Consider the following 24,059-nt stretch of genomic DNA (forward strand, 5'->3'; position numbering starts at 1 on the left):
TGTCACCCGGCATTACTGCAAAAGGTCTAGGAAACGTAAACTTGCAGTAAAGAACAAACTAAAGTGAATTTTAGGGTAAACGCTACAAACGACTAAAATTTTTGGTAAAATATTTAACACGAGGTTGCACCAAGTAAATAGATAGCAAACATGTCAAACCTTATATTTGTGTGCGCCCGTGGAATAGCAACAAACTTCAGTACCCTATATTTTCTATAGGTGACGTTTCAAAAGCACCCTATAGGTCATCAGTTTGGTGTTACGGAGAAGGTCTTGTGCTAGAATTATTGCTCTCACTCTGCCCTGCGTGGCAATATGCAACGTGTATAGCGTGGGGATTTTATTTGCTCTGATGTAACTGGCACTGGTACCAGGGGCGTGTGGAGGCAATCAGGAGGCAACGCAGTCGCCCAAATGCATTGACCAGACAATCAGGGGTCTGCCTGTCCATTTTACACACAATATCGGTGACTGCAGACACCGAATTGTGTGTGAAATCCCATGCTGCTAGGTCCGTACAACATACGGACCTGGCAGCGAAAAGGTTAAAAAGGACCCATAGAGAGCCATTTTCAGCAATAATAAATAAAAAGAGACTTTAGTGCTTTCCAACAAGCACATACATTTTCTGTTACTGTAATGTTTACCTTATAGTAATTACAATTTAGTTTACCATTTCCACATATACTTGGTCTACCACATTTCCATTCTTGTACAACATATTTAGGCTTGAAGATCTCCGTTGACTTTATGGCCTTGACTTGTACAAGGCCATACTGTGCACATCCAGACGTATTTCTCTGCCAAGATTAAAAGGTCAATTGTACAGCTGCATACAGCCTCCTGGCTGAAACTGACTGTACAGGTATAGAAGCCAAATCCCAATCCCACTGTGTACATGAGTACTGGGACCTGCGCAATGCACCAAATGCAGAGGGACTGTGTTCGAGGACGTGTATCCTAGCAAATGGGATCAGATATATACCTGTAATGTACATTGTGAGAAGCTCAGTGTACAGTAAGCAGCTTTAGTATAGGAGAGGAGCCTGTACAACTGTGCACGACTGAAGGGAAGTCTGGAGTTCAGCTTTAGAAATTTACCTTTTCCACTCCTCTAAGAAACTTGTCTGTCCCTGTGTAATTCCTCCGGGGGTCGGTGACAAGCTCACAGAGTCGCTGAATAGTGAATGGTGTCCTAGACAGAATGCACACAGATATAGTAAGTACTCATTTATAGCATGTATGAAAAACACAAATTACCTCAATAGTCTATAGGTTAAATAGGTCTAGAGGAATCCCTCTACTACATACAGACCCATCTTATCTGTTCAACTATATACATTGACAAGCAGGCACATAGAAATATATGGCTGAAAAGCAGGTTATTAAGTAGTGGTAAACCTCAGACATGAAATATGAACTACTTAGTGCTTTCAATTGATACAACACATGAAGTGTCATTTCTGTCCAGTTGCTTTGTTCCTCTAGTATCAGCATGAATCACTTCTGAAAAGTTTTCCTGACACAAGAGAAAAATAAATGGTGACAGGGGAGGGAGCTCCAGCTATTGACAGCCTCAGCTCTGTTGCTGTGAGAGGGCCTCTTTCCTCCAATCAGCTCTCCTCACCGAGCCCTGCAGGATGCAATTTCAGCTCTCTGCCCCTTTTTTCCTGACAGCTCAGAAAAGCTTATAAATTCTGTACTTTTAACAGAAGTAGGGCAGAGAAGACTGCAGATAAATTCTTCTACATTAGTACCTGTTTGTTTCATTCCTATCACCTGAGGCCAGTCACTTTACTGGGTATATGTCAGGGTTTACAACAACTTTAAGCTGTGAAATTATAGAACAGCCGGGGAAAAAAAAATGAAAATATATATATATATATATATATATATATATATATATATAAGTAAAACCGTGGATTGCGAGCATAATTCGTTCCGGAAACATGCTTGTAATCCAAAGCACTCTTATATCAAAGCGAATTTCCCCGTAAGAAATAATGGAAACTCAGATGATTCGTTCCACAACCATTTATTCATAAATCCTTCAGTTTATAGTCCATATAAAAAGATTATAGCATTGCGATAGGTTGTGTCACCATAAAATGTCCATCCACAAATAGCCGCTTCCACAAGGGGATTAGAAGCAAAATCTAGCAGGAGCTACAGAGTATCAAAGAGAAGAGAGGTGCCTCTAATTGTAGCAATATGGTTCCATTTAATGAAGGTACAACATTTAGCAACTCACATGGTTGATGAATAAAAGTAAAGCTGTCCACATAGACTATCTTCTGCACCACCGGCTGCCAGTCTGTAATCCTGACCGGGAATACCACCCTGCAGTAAAGCGATCTGAAAGCGAGGGGCAGCATGGAAGGGATGACGTAGATGGCGGTGCGGAGGATGGTCCTATGTGGACAGCTTTACCCCGGAAGCCTGCATCCTTAGATGTGCCTGTTCCAATCATCAACCATGTGAGTTGCTAAATGTTGAACCTTCATTAAATGTAACCATATTGCTACACTTAGAGGAGCCTCTCTTCTCTTTTATACTCAGCTGTGACTTGAGGCTACTTGTATATCAAGTCAAAATTTATTTAAAAATTTTGCTTGTCTTGCAAAGTGCTCTTGAACCAATTTACTCTCAAACCAAGGAGAGATAGATATAGATTATATATATATATATATATATATATATATATATATATATATATATATATATATATATATATATATATATATATATATATATATATATATATATATATATATATATATATATATATATATATATATATATATATATATATATACACATATACATATATATACACACACACACACACACACACACACATACATATACACACACACATACATAGAGAGATTATATATCTATCTCTTAGATCACACTAGATTTCAACAAACTTAAAACCCAACTTCTAATCCCCTGCTATCTTGTTTCATTCGTCTGCTGCCCGTTTATAGAGCAGTTTACATTGTGGAAACTGTTTGTACAACTTTTATGAATTGGGGGGGGGTGAGTGCCCAGGTCCAGTGACTGGTATTAACCTCAGCAGCACCGTAAGATCACAGCTGCAGGAGTATCGGAGGGTATTTGGAAGGAATGAAGACTTCAAGAGCAGCCACAAGTACAAGGAACACTTTTACTCAATTTAAGTACCATCCCTGCTGCAGATTGCTGAGCAAGGTTGACAGTGCCCCATCCCCCGCTTTCAACCACACAGTTCACATGGAAATAGGTAATGAACATTCACTGACAGTGCTTGTGCAAGACAAAAGTCGTGCGGGGTGGGTGGGTGGGTAGGGGGGTTGGAGCGTGTTAGGAGGTAGTGGCAGCTGAGCCCTGCCTGAGATCAGCAATAGTAACCCCTACAAATCGGGCACATTACAGGAGGAGCAGAGAAGAAATAGGCAATAACTAAAAGAGATTTAATTTGCATTTTAGTGAAGGGGCAGGTATTTATACATGAATGTACACGAACTATGCATGAAACTTTATTACAGAAAGGACTCAAATGTGAAAGATAAAACAGAGTTAATCTTCGCGAGGAACTGCATCATCTGTCATTGTTGATATTGCCCATAGTTCCAATTTAACCTCTTCATAAAGTGAAACTACTCCACAGTGACAGTGGGTGAAAATAAAAAATGATCAGCAGCCTCTGAGCATGCAATGCAGCTTAGAAGTGCCTTGGTCTTGTACCCCAGGCTACGGTCGAGCTCAAAATCATGTCACCTAAAACGCCTGGATCAATGCAAACAGAAGAGAGCAGGGCTTCTGGCTGGAGGCTCAAACGCTTCGGCCCAACTGTAAATCCTTAAAAACAGCTGCGATGAGTCTCAGCAGGGATAAAGCATTTCGCGCCGAGCAGATCAACTTTGTGCAATATTCAAAGCACGGCTGCCAAATGACAAATCTCACCGGCCTATGTGATCCAAGTTTTCAGATGGTTACCTAAACACAGATGAGCTACATAATACAGACATTCTGGCTGCAATGCATATGGGGCCTGATTAAGTCACCAGACAAGTCTGTACTAGTCTAATGGGGAAAAAAAAAAAAATGTAAAATAAAGGTTATCTGCGTCGCCATAATATATACAATCCAGCTGCTTTTTCGCTGGTAAATATATATATATATATACACACATACACACACACACACAATAATGAGAGTAAGGGTAACAGGGCGCTTTAGGCCTCTTTCACACGGGCATTCCGTATGTCCGTATATCACCCCATCCGTTTGCGGGTGATATACGGACATAAATGCATGTCAATGGGATTGCGGATGTCAGCGGATGACCATCCGCTGACATCCGATTTAGGTCCTTTCAGTTCTGTTCCGTTTTTTGGAACGGAACAGAACCCTATTTTTCTTCCGTTTAAAAAATCATCAGCTGACATCCGCAATCCCATAGACATACATTATGTCCGTATATCATCCGCAAACGGATGGGATGATATGCGGACATACGGACTGGATGACACAAATGTCATCAGTTTCCGTGAAAAAAAAAAAAAGTGCCGGCGCGGATCGCAATACGGTCCGCCCCGTGTGAAAGAGGCCTAAGTGTCCTTGGGGGAGAGAGGTGTCAAGCCCTGCTGTCTGCAGCCAGGCAGGTGTCCGTTGTCTATGCATAAGGCCCTTAAAAGTGAGTACCATTTAGTACGTTGGACTCTGTACCTCTCCCTCCTGAACACACAAAAATGCCAGAAAGGATGCACAGCCGGCCGATAGACTGATCTGTGTGCAAGGGGTCCAATAATGTAAATTTATCTGAAAGGGTCAAATGTAACTTTATCTGAAAATTTCAGAATTGAACAAACAGATGCACAGTGCCACATTCATCAGCTTAGCATACATTCAACAGAAGACTGCAAGCAGGCAGAAGAGAGTTATGGCAGAACAGACACAGCATGTCTCTTCTGCAAAAGAGAGCTGCCTGCTCGCATTTTTGACAAGTTCAGTTTGGTTCAACCTTGATCCCCCAATCTGCAAGCAACAGTTATCACATGATCAGGAACCACTCAGACTGTTTTCCAATTGTTAGTGTGGCCTTCAGTGATAGCGGTTGTCCAAAGTGTCAGCAGATATCATTGAATGGGAGTACAGTTATTAATGAGGCATCAAGCTAAGGAGCGTTCATATAGGAATTGTGGACGGAAAGAGGCTAGACACCCAATTAACCGCATTAACAAAATTGCTGGTAAAAATACAAAATATTTTAAAATGTTTAATTGCATTGTTTTTCTTTCACAAATTATTTTTTGCTCACTTGCAAAGTACCTCAAATTGCTAAAAAAAAAAAAAATGAGTTCATGAAGAGTTAACCTAGTACAGGCCTTTCCCTCCTTACAAGATCCTAGCCCTCTCCTTTCCTGGGAGTGTCTAATCACTCTGTGCTGACTCAGCAACTCACTACATAACCTTTTATGCAGCTGCTAGGGAATGAATAAATGGCAATACTAAGGCTGGGTTCACACAATCTGCGGCTGTGGCTCTCAGCTGGGGGTCGGATATGTCCCTGTTCTCCATTTTAGGTGTGAATCAGGTCCAAACTTTGCCTGAATTCAGACCTGAAAAACGGACCAGAAGACGCACAGGACCCTTTTCCAGTGCAGACCGCGGCCACCCCGGAGGTGTGTGAACTAGCTCCATTGAGAGCTTGTCACACACTGTCATGCAAATTGAATGCGGGGAAACCTGCATCCATGTCACATAAGTGTGAACCCAGCCTGAAAGTGGATGTAAACTTATCTTCTATGCATTAAGAGAAAAAGCCTTCTGTGTGGAGCAGCCCCCTTTATCCCACCCAATACTTACCTGAGCCCATTCTAGATCCAGCGATGTTGTAGGAATGTCTCAGCTGCCCATTGGCTGAGACAGCAGCGCAGCGCCACTGGCACCCGCTGCTGTCAATCAAAGTTAGCCAGCAATCAGGAGAGAAAAGGGGCAGGACCGCGGCTCTGTGTCTGAATGGACATAGGGAACTGTGGCTCGGGTGCCCCCATAGCAAGCAGCTTGCTGTGGGGGGCACTCAAAAGGAAGGAGGAGCCAGGAGCACCAAAAAAGGGACCCGAGAAGAGGATCCAGGCTGCCCTGTGCAAATCCACTTTACAGAGAAGGAAAGTAGAACAGGTTTGTTGAATTTAACTTGGAAAAAAAAAAAAAAAACCACGAGTCTCTACAATCACTTGTTTCATCTGAGTCTGCGATGACTGCTGATCGACGTGATTATGTGCACGCGGTTTCCGCCACGGGAGGAGCGGGCTCGATCGCCACCGGCTTCCCGCGATCTTTGGCTAGAATGACAGAAGAGCTGTCTGCTTATGTAAACAAAGCATGCAGGTCTTTTCTCAGAGAGGCAGGGAAAGATCGTGTGATTCAGCTAAGTTTTGTACAAACCAATTAAAATATGCTTTTTGTTTACCAAAAATATGTAGCAGAATACAAATTGGCCTAAACTGATTTAAAAAAAAAAAAAAAAAATTTAGTGGGAATGTTTTATAGCAGAAAGTAAAAAATATTGCATTTTTTTTTTTTAAATGGTCACTCTTTGTTTATAGTGCAAAATCTAAAAACCACAGAGGTGATCAAATACCACCAATAAAAAGCTCCATTTGTGGGGAAAAAAGGACATCAATGGTATTTGGGTACAGCGTCGCACGACCGCGCAATTGTCAGTTAAAGCAACGTAGTGCCGAATCGCAAAAAATGGCCTGGTCATTAAGGGGGTAAAACCTTCCGGAGCTGAAGTGGTTAAAGACCATTTGTAGCCAACAATTAAACTAATCAGTGCGCTGCTAATGCTAAACTTCAACTGTATTTGTGCCCAACAGTTTAGATTTGTTTGTTTTTTTTCTTATACAATATTTTATTGTATTCAGGATTTTAAATAAATAAGGTAATAAAGTATTTTAAATTACTTTTTTTTTTTAATTCTATCTGCCCAGTTATTTTGTTCTCAGAACTTACCCATTAAAACCAGTGACGATCTTGAGTATTCTTTCCTTCATTTCATCAAAGGGAATATATTCCACATTTGGATTGGGGGGACCTCTGGGCTCTGGAGCAGCTGACCGGAAATCATCCATAACTTTCTCTAGCTTAAACATGAAGTAATCCTTAAACTGGAGCCATTGGACACTAGAACAAAAAAAGTTGAGGGAAAGGATTAAAAACAAAACACCATCACTGCTTAAAAATTAAAATGCATATTCCTTTTATTTGGAGAGGGAACCACATGAAAGATTAAAATAGAATTTTTGGTTCACCTATAAAATCTTTTTGTTGAGTAAATCACAGGACATTTCATTATCATAGGGTTATGCTGCCACATTCAGGTAACTGGGCACTAGCAAAAGAGACAGAAGTCCCCTCATTAGGTATAACACCATCCCATTGGGCAAGGCTTCAGTTTTTGTAGCTAGCCATGAACCACAAAAAGGCAGAGGGGTAGGATCCCCATGTCCTGTGATATACTCCAAGAAAAGGATTTTACAGGTAAAACAAAAATTCCCTTTTACTTTTTGTACACTCCAGGACACAGGGATGTCTCAAAGCACTGAATATAAGGGGAGGGCAATAAGCCAACAGGCCCCCATAGTTAGAACAGAATGGGATTTTTGACTTACCGTAAAATCCATTTCTCTGAAATGTTTTCTTTTTTGTTTACCTGCAAAGTAAATGCATATTGTGCTAGTATGCAATGTGAAGCCCTCATCACCCACCTTCGCCGTCTTCCTCCTGGGTCTGTGGACTCCAGGTGTGCTACTGGCCAGAGTCGTGTAATGTAACTCCCGCGCATGCACACGGGAGCCACCAGTCATGGCACAGGGCTCTAAAAAACGACACGGGGGCCCATTCCTTCTCATTGGCGCACGCGCTTTGGTCATTGGCTGCATGCAATATAAATATCTCCTAAACTGTGCAAGTTAAGGAGATACTTACAGTACCTATAGGTACAAACAGTACATAGGGGCTAACAACTAAAACCATTCAAAACACCAAGATTGGTGGTGTTTTTTTTTGTTTTTTAAATGGCCCCGTCAACATCTGGGTAAACCGGACATTTTCAGTCATGACTTCCAGGTTACCATAGCGGAGAGGTGATCAAAGCCGATACCGGCTTTGCTTGGGTGTCTGGACAGCTTGGGTCTGACCAAGTTAGCCGCTAGGATTGCTTTTACAAGAGAGCTGACAGCCAGCTTAAAAAGGAAAAAATCATCAGGGATCATCACGGTATATCCTCCGTACCGTAAGGGTACGTCGCTGGTCTGGACTTGCTTAATCAGACATCAAAGACCAACTGTACTCATTTAAAATCAGCTAAATACATTCCAGGAGCTGGCCAACATAGTTCATAGTTTCTTTCTAAAGCAGTTACAGCCCACAGAGTAAAGCCTGTCCCATGCCAGCAACTGCAGAGTGGGGCAAACTATTTTGTGGAAAAGCAGTTCTCTTTGCAGAGATCCGTCACACCCTCTGTTGAGTTACAGACAGAACTCTCCAATCAGCATGAGCTTTGCCGATTGCACAGCTATAGGCCAGACTCAGAGTGCCTGCTGGACCTCCGCAGACAGACCAATACTTCCACACAGAGCAAGAGATCCAATCTGCAACCACTGGCAGGGTACAAGCTTCTCTACTACTTAGAATGAAAAGACATTGAACACCTTTTGTTTAAAAGCACGTTTGTTTTTAGCAGACTGGAATTGAAAGTTCAGTTGGGCTTTAACAAAAGCTTGTTTCAAACGATCAAAGTAAGGTATTCTACGTTATGGAGAAAGGATACAATCTTTGGGTCTGACCACTCTCCTAGGTCAATGGTCAGCCTTCTTTAGAAGTGTGTATAAAAAACAAATGGCATCAGTGAACTTGTATGCATCAATATTTACTTTGGGTAGTCAGGCTCTACTAAAAGGGATCTTCAGGACATTTTGTTAGCAAAGTGCTGCAGACGATGCTCTGCAAAACCTCTGCAGCACCCAGCTAGCTGAACTCTGGCACTCATGACAGGAGACATTGTGGTGAGGCAATTCCTGGACAGGATCCAGGGCAGTAAGTTTTCCAAAACATTTCACTACGCGACAACATCCACAGCCCAGTCAACAGTGAGAATTCCAAGCTGCGATGTGAGCCAATAGTTACTATTCCAAATACAGTAACAGCTGCACATGTAACATTTTAAATTCCTTTACTATGAATCTCTTACTTTGTTCTTGGGGTGTGTGAAGTTTTAGTGCCCATACATGATGTCCTGGCATGTAGGTGCAGGCAGAAGGCACATGTGACTGTCCAGCCACAATATAAAAGGCTGGAAGCGGCTGCTCCAGGACAGTCTGCCAACAGGTACCACATTGGTACCTGTTGGCAGACTGTCCTGTTGATGACACTGCTGTAAAAAAAAAAAAAAAAAAAAAAAGGGGGGGGGTCACAGACACAGAGGGCAACTGGAGTAACTGATGTGCAAGGGGAAGTGGGGAAACTGATGTAATGGCGCTTTTCCACTGCATGGAACCGAACGGTTCGGCACGCTTTTGTGCTTTTCCACTGCTGGTACCGCATGGTATAGTGTCGGAACGGTTCGGTGGCGCTTTTCCACTGCATGGAACCGAATGGTACGGCTCTGAAAAAACAGTACCTACTCGATTGTGGTTCCAACAGGTACCATAACTGGTACCATATCCCACAATCCTTTGCATGCAGTCACTACTAGCCACTGATTGGTCAGAGAATCGTTATCCCACCCACTTAACTTTAGTGGAAAAGCAAACCATACCGTACCGAACCGTTCCAACACCGTACCATGCGGTACCAGCAGTGGAAAAGCAAACCGGGCCAAGCAGGGCCGAGTAGAGCCGAGCCGGTACTTGCAGTGGAAAAGTGCCATAAGATAACTGATACAAATGTGGGGGGGCTACAATATAGAGGATCTGAGTCACTGGACAAATATGTAATTTGCTCCAAGAAAATTTTGCTGACCAGACCTCCATGGATTTTGAGTTCAATAGCCCGGCTGCAAAGCAAAACCAGAAAGCGAAAAAAAATGGATCATCCAAACTCTGCAACCTAAGAGCAAAAACCTGTAGTACAGAACTGCAAAAATCTTTGGCAGGTAAAACAGTAAATATTTCAACTGTCTTTTAAGCCCTTTGCTTAAGAGTGCCACTTGAAGCCAGTCTAGCGCTTGAGATCATTAAGAGAGACCAACGATGTGCAGAAGTGTTCAGAACACATAAAACAGCTTGTTAAGGTAAGGGAGCATTTATTTTTAATGATCCGTGGACCGCTTTGTCTCCACAGGTAGCTTTGTAAATGGCTCTAGTAGAACTGGTTTGCATCAGCTGCTCAAGAACAAACTTACTTTATGTCAAAGATGAGCCACAAGCGGAGGATGAGCCCATTTTAGAACTTTTCAATGCTCCCAAACTTAGAAAGAGTTAATTGCTGCAGTTGAAGGGGCATCTAAAAAAAAAATGCTCCATCAAAAGTCATACAGGACCATGAATATGCTTTCTTCCCTTCTCTGTCCACATCTTAGGGAGCCAAGAATAAAAAAAAAAGGGAGGGGAAGTGATGTATGAAGGGGGAGGGATGTATGAAGACATGGGCATATCTATACCTAAAGCCAACCTGGGGGCAACTGAAAGCATATACAAACGGATATAAAAAGTCTAAACCCCTTTTAAAATGTCAGGTTTCTGTTAAAATGAGACAAAAGAAATCATTTCAGAAAATTTTCCACCTTTAAATGTGACCTATATACTGTACAACTCAGTTGAACAAATAAATATTGTATGTGGAGGGAAGTAAAAATGAGAAACTAAAATATGGTTACATAAGTGTGCACACCCTTAACCACTTAAGCCCCGGAAGATTTTACCCCCTTCCTGACCAGGGTTATTTTTGCAATTCGGCACTGCGTGACTTTAACGGACAATTGCGCGGTCGTGCGACGCTGTACCTAAACTAATTTGACGTCCTTTTTTCCCCACGGAGCTTTCTTTTGGTGGTATTTGATCACCTGTGCGATTTTTACTTTTTCCGCTATAAACAAAAAAAAGAGCATAAATTTTGCAAAAACAACATTTTTCACATTTTTTATATGAAATTCCTCAAAAAAAAAAAAAAAATGTAAAAATCAAAATGTAACATTTTTGGCCAATTTGTTTTCTGCTACATATTTTTTTTTTTTTTTTTAAATAAACCAATCGCAAAAAGCGCATTTTGATTGGTTTGCGCAAAAGTTATTGCGTTTACTAATTAAGGGAAAGATTTGTCATTTTTGGTGGTTTTTTTTAACGTGTAATGGCGGCGATCTGTGATTTTTTTGCGGGACTGCGACATTGTGGCGGACAGATCGGACCCTTGACTGACATTTTTGACACTTTTGGGGTTACCAGTGACATTACTGCAGTAATCAGTGCTATACATATGCACTGTTACTGCAAAATGACACTGGTAGTGAAGGGGTTAACTTTACTTGAGAGGGAGGGGTGGTGTGTGTCCCTAGGGGCGTGATTCTAACTGATTGGCTGTGGCTTGAAGTGTAGTTCCAATTAACAACGGTCCTACATAGTAGAACCGTATGATCACCGTTTCTACACAGAGGAGAATGACAGGCGGCTTGTTTACATCAGCCGCCTGACTTTCTCCCTCTGCACCGACAATTGGCGAGTGACCGGCGGACATCGGGTCCGCCAGTCACACGCACGGACTTGCTGGGGAATGAGCCGGGGCGGGAGCGCGCCTCTGCAGGCGCACGCTCGCCCACTATTGGCTCCCAAGCAAGTGACAGGCTAGTGGCGTGTATATATACACGTCACTTTGCCTGGCCGGGGCTGACTGCCGACGTATATCGTCGTGCGGCGGTCGGCAACCGGTTAAACAAATACTTTGTTGAATCACTTTTTTTTTTTATTACGGCATTCAGTCTTTCTGGGTAGGAGTATCAGCATGGCACATCTTGACTTGGTAACACTCTTCTTTGTAATAACACTTCAAATATGTCATCCTGCGAGGACATCCCTCTTCAGGTCACCCCACAGATTTTCAATTGGATTCAGGTCTGGGCTCTGGCTGGGTCATTTCAAAACAATCTTTTTCTGGTGCAGACATTCCTTTGTTGATTTGGCTGTATGCTTTGAGTAGTTGTCATGCTGAAAGATGAACTTCCTCTTAATGTTCAGCTTTCTAGCAGAAGCCTGAAGGTTTTGTGCCAATATTGACTGGCATTTAGAACCGTTCATAATTCCCTCTACCTTGACTAAGGTCACTGTTCCAGCTGAAGAAAAAAAAGAGCCCCAAAGCATGATGCTGCCACCACCATGCTTCACTGTGGGTATGGTGTTCTTATGGTGATGTGCAGTGTTTTTGCGCCAAACATATCTTTTGGAAAGAAAGTTCAACCTTGGTTTCATCAGACCATAACACATTTTCCCACATGCTTTTGGGAGACTTCAGATGTATTTTTGCCAAATTTAGCCAGGCTTGGATGTTTTTCTTCAAAAGAAAAGGCTTCCATCTTGCCGCTCTGCCCCATAGCCCAGACATATGAAGAATACGGGAGATTGTTGTCACATGTACCACACATCCAGTACTTGCCAGATTTACCTGCAGCTCCTTTAATGTTGCTGTAGGTCGCTTGGTAGCTTTCTTGGCCAGTTTTCTTCTCGTCTTTTCATCAATTTTGGAGGGACTTCCAGTTCTTGGTAATGACACTATTGTGCCATATTTTCTCCACTTGATGAGGTCCTCCTTCACTGTGTTCCATGGTATATCTAATGCCCTGGAAATTTTTTTGTACCCTTCTCCTTTGCACGACATCCCTCTGATGCTTTGGAAGCTGTGGACCATGGCTTTTCAGTAGGATGTGACTAAGAAAATGTCAGGAAAGACCTACTAGAACTGCTGAACTTTAATTTGGTGTTAATCAGAGGCACTTTAAATGATGGCAGGTGTGTACCAACTTCTATTTAATATGAGTTTGACTGGGATTGCTTTATTCTGAACACAGTTACATCCCCAGTTATAAGAGGGTGTGCACAGTTATGCAACCACATTTTTATTTTTACCCCCCGCCCCCCACCTAAAAGATTTCAGCTGGATTTCAAGCGAGTTGTACAGTTTATAGGTCACATTAAAGGTGGAAAAATTTCTGAAATGATTTGTCTGTCTCATTTTACATCACAGAAACCTGATATTTTAAACAGGAGTGTGGAGACTTTTTATCCTCTGTATACTACAACCTGCTGAATTTAGATTATACTTTTTTCCCCATCGTGATAACTTCCTTTAAACATTGTAGCATGGTCTCTTGGCAGTGCAGTATATGCATACTACCTACCCAATCCCAATGCAATTCCATAGGCCTGAACCATTTAATAGCTGCAAAAGGCATGGGGCATGTCAATAGTTATGCAAACAGTGACTGATAAATCACTATTCATATAGAGGTTTTAGATTGGCAACACTGCAGGGGAAACCACAACCAAAAGGTTAGGAGCTGACAAGCAGGTTTTAGTCTATATAGAGTAATATGTAGGCGTACAAGTGCAAGTTAACCTTATTATAAAAAAATAAATAAATAAATATGTGGAACACCTTCCTTACCACCCCCCAGTCTCCCCTGCAATAACTTCTATGGATTATACAGTTTCAAACAACCACACAGCCTGATGCAGCGGTCCTGGGATTTGAAAACAGCACTGTTCTCTTTTACTAGGGAAGCTGGGATAGATCACAGCAGTTCCGATTGGTCAGCGTGAGCACGTGGCCATGCTCCAATCAGATCTGCTTTGATCTGTACCAGCATTCCTAGGGAATAAAGGGGGAAAACAAATCATGTGATTCTCAAACCCCAGGATCTCCACAACAGGTTGTTTTACCCACTGAGTTAAGTGCAGCGGAGAGACCAGGAGCATGGGACGGGTGTAGGGTACAAATTCACCTTTTAATTTATTTCAGAAAACATAAGCTTACACTTTAAAGTCTGTCCCTCCACAAAATATTGGGGGGGGGGGGGGGCAGGTTAAGTTGGAACGTTTACTAGTTTTTGTTGCTGTAGATATGCACCATTTTTTTTTCTGTAAGGCAGCGCACCATAAGGGCCTTTACACGGAACGCAGTTGGCTGCATTTTGAATTGCACTCCAACTGCATAGAAAGCCAAAAAATTTAGGTAATCCTATGGGCAGAGTATACATAATTGCAAAAAAAAAAAAAAAAGGCAGAGCATGCTGTATTTTTCTGCACCGCAAATACAGGCAACGCACTAAAAATGCACTGCACCCCTTTAAGCCAAGCCCAAACACGTATAGAAAAACGCAACACAAAACACATTCAAGCAAGCTTCAAAAAGGCATGTAAACATGCAGTCAAAAACGCCATTATGTCCAGTTTCTGGTGTAAATTGGCTCTAACTTACAAGCATTACTATGCATAAGGCACTGCATTGTAGGTGTACTGTATCAGCGAGTGTTTTATCACAACATATAGGAGTCCATGGACTAGAAGTGGATTTGTACTTGTGTTAGTCTGAATTGTTACAAAATACTGAAAATAAAAAAAAGGTTACATTACTGCAGGAACAAGAAAAGTAAATAACCAAAGCTTGCTTTTTATGCAACATTGGCTCCGCTCTGATAACTGTATCAAATCAGAAAACCTCAGAGCTGTTAGGCCCCGTTCACATACGAGCGACGCTACTTCCAGGGGCGACCTCCGAGGTCGCGGTGCAAGCAGCGCGCCGCGACCTCGGAGCGGCCGGCACGGACTTCATAACATTGAAGTCTATGGTGGTCGCTCCGGGTCGCCCCAAAGAAGCTTCGGACCCTTTTTCTAAGTCGGAGTGACTTGTGACGCTCCTATTAGAACGGGTCCGCAGCTTCCCTATGGAAGGCGACCTATGAGGCGACCAGGTCGCCTTAGTGTGAACGGGGACTTAAAGTGATACTAAAGTCTCATTTTTTTTTGCCTAAAAATAACAAACATGTTATACTTCCCTACTCTGTGTAGTGGTTTTGCATAGGGCAGCCCCGCTCCTCTTCGGCTCTCCTGGCCCCTCTACCCTGATGAGTGCCCTCACAGCAAGCAGCTTGTTATGGGGGCACCCGAGCCACAGCTCTGTGTTCATTCAGATACGGAGCCCCTGCCTAGGCCCCACCCCCTCTCCTCACTGGCTAACTGACTTTCATTGACAGCAGGAGCCAATGGCGCTCTGTTGCCCTCAGCCAATGAGTTTTGGGCAGCAGAGTCTCTCCTGCAACATCGTTGAATAGAGATGGGGCTCAGTTAAGTATTAGGGGGGGGGGGGGGGGCTGCTGCACACAGGTTTTTTTTATCCTAATGCATAGAATGAATTAAGATTAAAAAAAAAATCCTTCTGCCTTTACCATCTTTAACTTCATAACTGGTCCCCTGCTTTTGTACTATGGATGTTAGCTGCCTAAAATCTAAACTCCAGCTTTTGATACACTTTAAATTGTTTGGGCCAGCTTCAGAGAAAGCAATGTATTCTAGCACTGAATTTAAATGAGTCCTCTCTGATTGGGTAAGTCAGAGGTTGGTTGATCTTGTCACATGGGGTCAAAAAGACCCCAGATCTCTCATTTACCCTTAAAAGAAAAAATAAATAAATCTCTAAACCCGGTGCCGCAGAGCTCTCCAGTCCTCCAAGGGATTAGAGTCAAGGGCTATCTCCTACCTAGCCATTGGCCACATTGGATCGGTTCTGGGCCTACCGACTGCTCCGGCGGGCTCGAAAACGACTGGGAAGCAGCGGGAGGCGGAGATCACCACTCCCGCTGCCTATAAAAGTGATTTTGCGGGGAAACCCACAATGGGATCACTTATCCGAAAGCCGGTCGCCTAAGGGAAAAATGCAAGGGTTATGAATGCTATCTGCTGCCATAACAACATTATTTAAACATCAAAATCATGACATACACATTCCCAGTTAGGCGGTCGGCAAACTGTTACAAAAAAAAAAAAAAAAAAAAAAAACACCTTTGGAGTTGTGATAGCGCTTTACCTGGTCGATGGAGAACGAGAGATTTCTAAGGCAAATCAACTGCACAATACATCTTGCAACACAAATTAGGCAATGCAGTGTTGAGAATCAGGACTAGGCCGGATGATATTTTATTCCTTTAATCTGTCCACTGAATACAAAATAGATTCTCTAGTCTCCACCTATGACCGAGCTGGTGTGAATTTCATAAAACAGAGGTAAGGCAAATATCGGTCATTGCACTATGCCCATCATAACAAACCTACAAAAACTTGGGGCGGACAGTGCTAAAATCCTAGCAAGCTGCAAATGTACTGTCTAACATGGGAAAATCTTTGCTCTGATAAAGTGATTAATGAAGCCTGTGTAATGAATGAACTACAGTTTGACGAAAGCACCAACAGCAAAGCAATTAGGCAGGGGCTTGCGGAAGGTAATTAACAAGTATTAAACGCAATGAGGGTGTAACTTCTAACTGTAAGATAACTTGCTCATGGCGCAGGTTCCATTTCCCATCATGGTCATGAACAGCAGCAGCTTTGGATCTCACAATGTGAGAAGGCAGTATCAGTACCAGGCTAATAAATGCTGGGCACACATGATTTCAGATTTGAGCAGTCAAAGAAACACAATTTATAAACTATAAAATTTGAGGCCCTGCCTACGCGACTAGAGTTTCAGTGAATTGGTTAGGTAAGCAGTCACATTACATAGTCATTGGTATACTGTATTTTGGTGATCTAAGATTCATTTGAAATGCATACAACCTTTGTTAGTTTTTCTTTTGGCTGTCTTATTCGGGGAGGGGAAGAATTAGCTGTCAGGATTTTAATCTTGGTATTAGAGTAATACTAAACACACCGTTTAGGTTACATTGTCCTTTCTTTTTCTGTGTGGATGTGGCACTAATTCTTTTTATATTATTTTATTGTCAATTTAAAGTACTTTTTACCTAATCGATATACAGCGGTCACATGACCCAGCCTGTCTGCAGGGAAACATAAGCAGGGGGAGCTTTTAGTGCCGGTGTAACGTGAGAATTACCTACCCCGTGAGAAAAACCTACCCTCGTCACTTCCTGCCAGGAACAGCTGAGCAGTGCAGCAGTGCGCATGCTCCCAGCCCCAGATACGTAATGTATCAGCTGAGGAGCAGACTAGTGCGCATGCGCACTAGTATGAAATTATTACTGTGTTCCGTGAAAAAAAACCTACCCACGCGGCAGTTACATAAAACATCTCAGCTGCAATACGAGTCATCTCCGCTCCTGTCCCTGTGACTTCCCTCAACTCGGCTAGTAAATATAAAAGCGGCTGGCGGCTCCGTGATTTATCTTTTCATACACCCGCCGCCGCTTTTATATTTACTAGCCGAGATGAGGGAAGTGACAGGGATAGGAGTGGAGATCACTCGTATTGCAGCACAGCTGTTTTAATGTAAACGCCGCATTACACACAGTGCCGTGCAACCGGAAGTGACGAGGGGTAAGTTTTTCTCACGGGTAGGTAATTCTCACGGGACACCGGCTCACATTGGTGCTATGCGGGAACCCTGCGAATCCCCACATCGCACCCGACTCGCAGGCAGTTCACTCTGCCATATGCAAACTGCTTGGAGTGTCAATAAAAAGTTAATGACAACCCCAGATTAGTTTGCATATCGCAGTGCGAACTGTCAATTCGGACAGGAATCGGATCGCATAGATGTGAACACCCATGCAATTAGATTCTGGTGCGGACCAAAAAGAAAGGGTCCTGCACGACTTTGGCCCGAATGCGATGCAAATTCGGTCATGCAATCATGTTAAATAAACAAGACTTTACAATTCACGCTGACGACTACTTCTTTCCTGAATCATTGACCTCAAAATGAGGCAAAATGTCAACAAGGAATTACAACATGCAAGAAGTCTTCTAAAAACGTAACTGAGCCCTGGGGCTATTGGGGCAGCCGTTTCCTCCAGAAAACAATACTGTCTCAAGGCTCCTTGAGTTGACTGGCTCCCGAATCAGCCATTACCTTACCCAATAGAATTCTATGTCCCTACAGCCATTTCATCCCCCTTTATGTTTACATAATGTAAACTGGAGTGCTCCATGCATTTAAAAGTTCAGCTGTATGTATGAATTTTGCATGAAACTGACCCGCAGAGTGAGTAAAATGAAGCAGGAGGCGATTTGCCCCAAGGCCAATCTGCAGTCTATTCCCTGTAAACCTGATGTGAGAACCTGCATGAAGACCTACAGCTCTCTTTCCGTTCCTAGAATACCTTAAATCTCTCACACATGAGGGAGGGAGATGATGCCCATTTGAACAAACTCGGATACTGTAGCTTAGCAACAGCATTATTAGTAAAGTTCTCAGGCTTCCAAAAAAAAAAAAAAAAAAACGCTGCAAAAAAACTGTCCTGTGATACTACATTGGCACCAAACTAGTATGGGCAAAGATAAAAATACTTATTTACTAATTTACAACCCCTATTGCAAAAAACATTGCAATAAATAAATCTAAATAAACAATGCAATGGATTTGCAAATCTGATAAATCCACAACAGAAAATAGAAAACATTTCAAAATGTTTAAACCGAGGAAAAAAAAAAGAAAAAAAACACACAAATCCATTTCTCTGAGACACGAGTCCTCCACTGTTGCCTGAGATTACCAGCTGCCCTTTCCATCAGCTGGGATCCGTGTTTGTCTTTGCAACATCAGCCTCTATGCTTTGCTGGTTAGAACCAATCTTACATGTGAGCTGTAAGCTGCTTTTTTTTTCATTTATTTTTTTTATCATGTCTCAGACCCAATGAGTGGCCGATTCAAGAAAGGTGGCTCCAGGGAGGATGGAAGAAGCCGAAGTTATTTAGCTGCCACTGAGGTCCCAGAAATAACACACTCAGGAAACCGGAGATGAGGTCACCGTGCTGGCGGAAAAGTCTGAGGGGACGTCACTGGTATGGGCACGGAGGACACTGAAGCTGCTGCAATGCTACAAAGGGAAGATGAATTGGAAAAAAAACGCCAGTTGCTATGATCAAGGACCCTGAGCCTGTGATGGACGTCAGTACATGGACTCAGGTATTCATAAAATCACTGTCTGAACAGTTCGCCGTGCCATCCAAAAATACAAGGCAACGCTTCATTATGCAAAGAAGCCATATCTGAACATGATCCAGAAAAACTGCCATTTTCTATGGGCCAAAGCTCATTTAAAATGTTCTGTTGCAAAGTGGAAAACTGTTCTATGGTCAGACTAATCGACATTTTTAGGCAGCCATGGGCTCCCTCTAGACTAATAAGAGAAAGGACATTCCAGATGATCAGCACTCCCTTCAAAAACCTGAATCTATGGTATGGGGGTGCATAAGTTTATATGGAATGGGCAGCTTGCACATATGGAAAGGCACCATTAAAAAAAAAAAAAAAAAAAAGATATCCAGGTTTTAGACCAGCATTACAGACAATGAAATATGAAAGGCCTTCCCTGAAAATTACATCAGGACAATGCTAAACCGCATACTGCATTTATGACAACAGCATGCCTTATTAGTAGAAGAGTCTGGGGGCTTAACTGGCCTGCTTGCAGTCCAGACCTTTCACCTATTGAAAATATTTGGCGCATTTTGAAACAAATTACAACCGACAAGTCAGGACTGTTGAGCAGTTTGAATCCTGTATCAGGCAAGAACAGGACAACATTCCGCTCCCAAAATTCCAGCAACTGGTCTCTTCAGTTCGCAAACATTTTCCACGTGTTAAAAGAGAGTATGCTACACAATGGTAAACACGACCCTGGTCAAACTTTTTTTGGGATGTGTTGATATCAAATTTCAAAGTTACCTTATTCCTTGCCAGAATATCAAGTCAGCTATTGGCTGCTGGTTTTCCAGCATGCACATTTGACGGAAGCCAGCCGAAAATTCGGCTTCTGTCAGACTGGCTGCCATACACACAAGCTGAAAGTCGGCCTGTCAAACTGCCTATGTGTAGTAGGCTTTCGAGAATAAGATTTTGAGCCTGAAGTTGCAGATTACAAAATTACAAGACCTGGTAACCACGGTTTGCACATACAATGCTCTAACGAGCGAGGCCCTCTGATTCCTCCTGTATTGAATTGCTTTGTAACTGTCTGACCTCATGTTGTAAAGCGCAGTGCCAAGTGTTGGCGCTACATAAATCCTGCATAATAGTAATAAATATTAATGAGAGGTTGATTATGAACACTGAAACATTCTGCATTGGGGGTAACACAGGACACAATTTGTTCTTAGTGCAGAAAACATGTACTGTACTGCATCTCTTGTTGGGTGTGCCAATCCCCCCCCCGATAGCCACCTGCCAACCATAGTACTTCTGGGCAACACTGACCTTCATGCAGTGCCTTGTCCTGGGCATATATGTGTCTATAAACTCATTCCAAGCGCCACCAGCAGCCCAAAGTACTTGCTAGCATGATCAAGATTCCCGACAAATTTTTTTCATGAGATCAATGCACAATAAAATGAAGGTGCTGTAATGGTGGAAAGGATACAGAAGTGTTACATGAGACACAGGTTGGAGTGGTGGTAATAGTGAAAAGCAGCGCACAGATTTCTTATCTGTCAGAATACAGGGGAACACTGCCAGAGGTAGTGGTGTACAGCTATTTGGGGTGGTGACAAGAGATTCCCTGACAGCACCCACAAACTTGCCTACTGATGGAGCCCAAATCACCTCACCTCTTTCTGGTTTTACTGGTTTATATGTCCTGCTGGAGACAGAAACGGTAATAGACGCAGGGAGATCCTAACATGTTTAAAATAGCCAAACAGGTAGGCTCATCTGTTCGTAAAACACTCCACTTGTCCCCTTTAGGTTTGCAGAACTTGTTTTAGGTTTGCAGAAGTAAAAGTGAACCTGCGTATCAGATCTTTACATGATATATAGCAGTAATGCTTGCCCAGAAGTTAGCCTATACAGACATTTCACAGGTCACTCTAGAACTGTCTACACTAGACTGAGCTTAAGACAGCTTGAGCAACCCTACCACCCACTGCTTAAAGGATTCACTGAACATCTACTCCTTGCAGCCTACAGTTCACACAAGTGGTGTCTTGATATGCACGGCATAAAGCATCTCTACAGGGCAAGTTATTACCAAGATTATTTGTTCAGAACTTTGTACAAAGCTAAAAACACACAACTGTGAATACAGGACAATCAAATGTAGGGTTCAATGTACCCCATCTGCAGCCTGATTCAGACAGGGTTGGGGTACCCTCTTAAAAAAAAAAAAAGACATCTACATAAACCTTTAAGCTACCATACAAGTGGCAATTGATGGAATCAAACATCTGATTCCTCTATTTTCAAAGCAACTGCAAAGCAGTTAAAGACTTAAAAGGTTTGATCGACCACAAATAGGAGGACATTTCTCAAATGGAACATGGTGAAAAAATCCAATCCCTTGTGACAAAAAAACTGTTCGTTTTTTTTCCCCCAGTTTTGATCCCATGTCAATTTTGATCATTCAATAAAACTTTACTGAAGCTGTCAATTTATTGCCCAATTTCAACTTCACAATCTACCATATTTTGCTGATCTAACTCTTGAGTGATAGACTGCTTAGTTACTGGCAAAAGCTTTTGACCGTATTTGTGACACTAATGTGGGAAAGGTGTCAATTTGGTCCACGTTGCAGGGGTACATACAGCAACAGAAAAGACAGCATTAGGTTTATGTGGTCCATTGTATAGTGTATACATATATGGCACATTAACCACTTCAATACAGGGCACTTTCCTCCCTTCCTGCCCAGGCCAATTTTCCCCTTTTAGCGCTGTTGCATTTTGAATGACAATTGCGCGGTCATGCAACACTGTACCTACACCAAATTTATGTCATTTTCCATCCACAAATAGAGCTTTCTTTTGGTGGTATTTGATCACCGCAAGGTTTTTTCCTTTTTGCTAAATAAAAAAAGACCGAAAAGTTTGAAAAAAAAAAAAAAAGTTTTTTGTTTATGTTATACAATTTTGTAAATAAATACGTTTTTTCCTGCACTGATGAACACTGATGAGACTGCACTGACAGGCACTGATGGGGCGGCACTGATAGGTAGCACAAATATGCAGCATTGGTGGGCACTGATAGGCGGCACTGACGGGCACCGATAGGTGGCACTGTGGGCACTGATAGGCGGCACTGGTGGGCGACACTAAAAGATGGCAATGATGGGCACTGGTGGGCAGCACTGATAGGGAGGGCGATGGGGGGCTCCGATTGCCATCCCTGGTGGCCATAGTGGGCATCCCTGGTGGTTCTAGTGCAGACCCCCCGTGGGTCTGCACTGGTAATCAATGATCTGATTACCAGTGCCGACCCCCCCTTCCCCCCCCCCCCCCCGTCAGGGGAGCTGCCTGTCAGGCACGAACTAAGGAAAGCTGATCAACGGCTGTTCCTGTTTACTATGTGACCAGCCGTGATTGGACACGGCTGATCACATGGTAAAGAGCTACGTCAGTAGTCTTTACCGAGATCGGAGATGCAGGGTGTCAGGCTGACACCTCGCATCACTGATCGCCGCTCTGCGCGCCCGCTGTATTATCCTGCCGCCGTCATACGACGTCCGGTCAGGATAATACAACCACATTCCCGCCGTGCCTATAGGGCGGGCGGGAAGTGGTTAATGGGAACCAAAACATCGACATCACAAGCTTGCATCTAATTAAGGTACAGGCAACACCAAGATTAAAGCGAAACAAAACTCTTCAATACTATACAGCCAAGGAAGCTATCTTAGCCTCTGTCTGATCTGCAGTTGCCATAGTGCTGCACATGTAATCAGTTAGGACACCAGCCATCAAAAGGCTTTACAGCTCAGTTGAGGCTCACTTGAATTGAACGGTTTTGGGAAACCTTTAAAATGCTGTGTTTAGATCCAATTTAACCACTTAATGACCGTCTAACGACTATATACGTCATTAAAGCTAAATACCCGTGTTATGGCAGCAGATAACTGCCATAACCCCGGTATTTCTTTAAACTGCAGGCGGTTGGCCTTCAGGTAAGGGCGGTCCCTGTGGCGGATTCGTCATGGGATCACCCTTCCAGGGCAGGGGGAAGAGGTGCCCCCCACTACCCCACCGCATCCCGGCTGTTTTCCCTACTTACCGGACCCACCGGCAGTGGGGAAAACAATCCGGATCCTCTTAGACAGGAAGTCGAGTGATGGCAAGATGGCCCTCACTCGACTATGGTCTTGGACAGGAGCGACGTGAAACATCATTGCCTGGCAACCAGATTAAAAAGGTCCCCTTTTTTTTTTCTTTCATTTTTTAGTGTACTTGTGAGGTCTGAGGTCTTTTTGACCCCAGATCTCACAATAATGAGGTCCTGTCAGGCCTATTTCTATTACAAGGAATGTTTATAAGAATGAAAAATATTTTGTTTGTTTTTTTTAAAACTGTGTAAAAATAAAAAATACATAAAATAGGAAAGAAAAAACAAATGAAAGCGCCCTGTCCCCGTTATCTCACACGCAGAAGCTAACGCATACGGAAGCCCCGCCAACACAAGTAAAAGGTGTTCAAACCACACGTGAAATATTGCCGCGATCGTTAGCGCAACATTTGTTTGAGCCCTAGACCTCCTCTAAAAATTCTACAGGTTACCAGCTTGGAGTTATAAAGTGTCGCCTATGGCGATTTTTTAAGTACCAAAGTTTGTCGCCATTCCGTGAGCATGTGCAATTTTGAAGCATGACATGTTAGCTATCTATTTACTCGGCGTAACATTATCCTTCACATTATGGAAAAAAATTGGGCTAACTTTACTGTTTTCTTCTTTAATTCAAAAAGTGATTTTTTCCAAAAAAAAAAAAAAAAAAAATGCGTTTGGAAGACTGCTGCGCAAATACGGTGTGATGAAAAATATTGCAACGGTCTCCATTTTATTCTCTAAGGTCTCTGCTAATATATATATATATATATATATATATATATATATATATATATATATATATATAAAAATTTGAGGGTTCC

General features: G+C 42.7%; 1 protein-coding gene across 1 annotated transcript in view; it reads right to left on the reverse strand.

The window, feature by feature from the left end:
• PPP4R2 (protein phosphatase 4 regulatory subunit 2) overlaps positions 1 to 24,059 on the reverse strand; it is a 67,916-nt gene that overhangs the window by 14,064 nt on the left and 29,793 nt on the right. Inside the window, exons 3-4 of the mRNA XM_082266437.1 lie at positions 7,006 to 7,176; positions 1,102 to 1,195 (exon numbers count right to left, since the gene is read on the reverse strand). Coding sequence (XP_082122563.1) covers positions 1,102 to 1,195; positions 7,006 to 7,176 — 265 coding nt within the window. The remainder of the gene's footprint in view (positions 1 to 1,101; positions 1,196 to 7,005; positions 7,177 to 24,059) is intronic.

This window comes from Pelophylax lessonae (assembly GCF_965119305.1).
Source record: "Pelophylax lessonae genome assembly, chromosome: 8".
NCBI classification, from domain to species: Eukaryota; Metazoa; Chordata; class Amphibia; order Anura; family Ranidae; genus Pelophylax; species Pelophylax lessonae.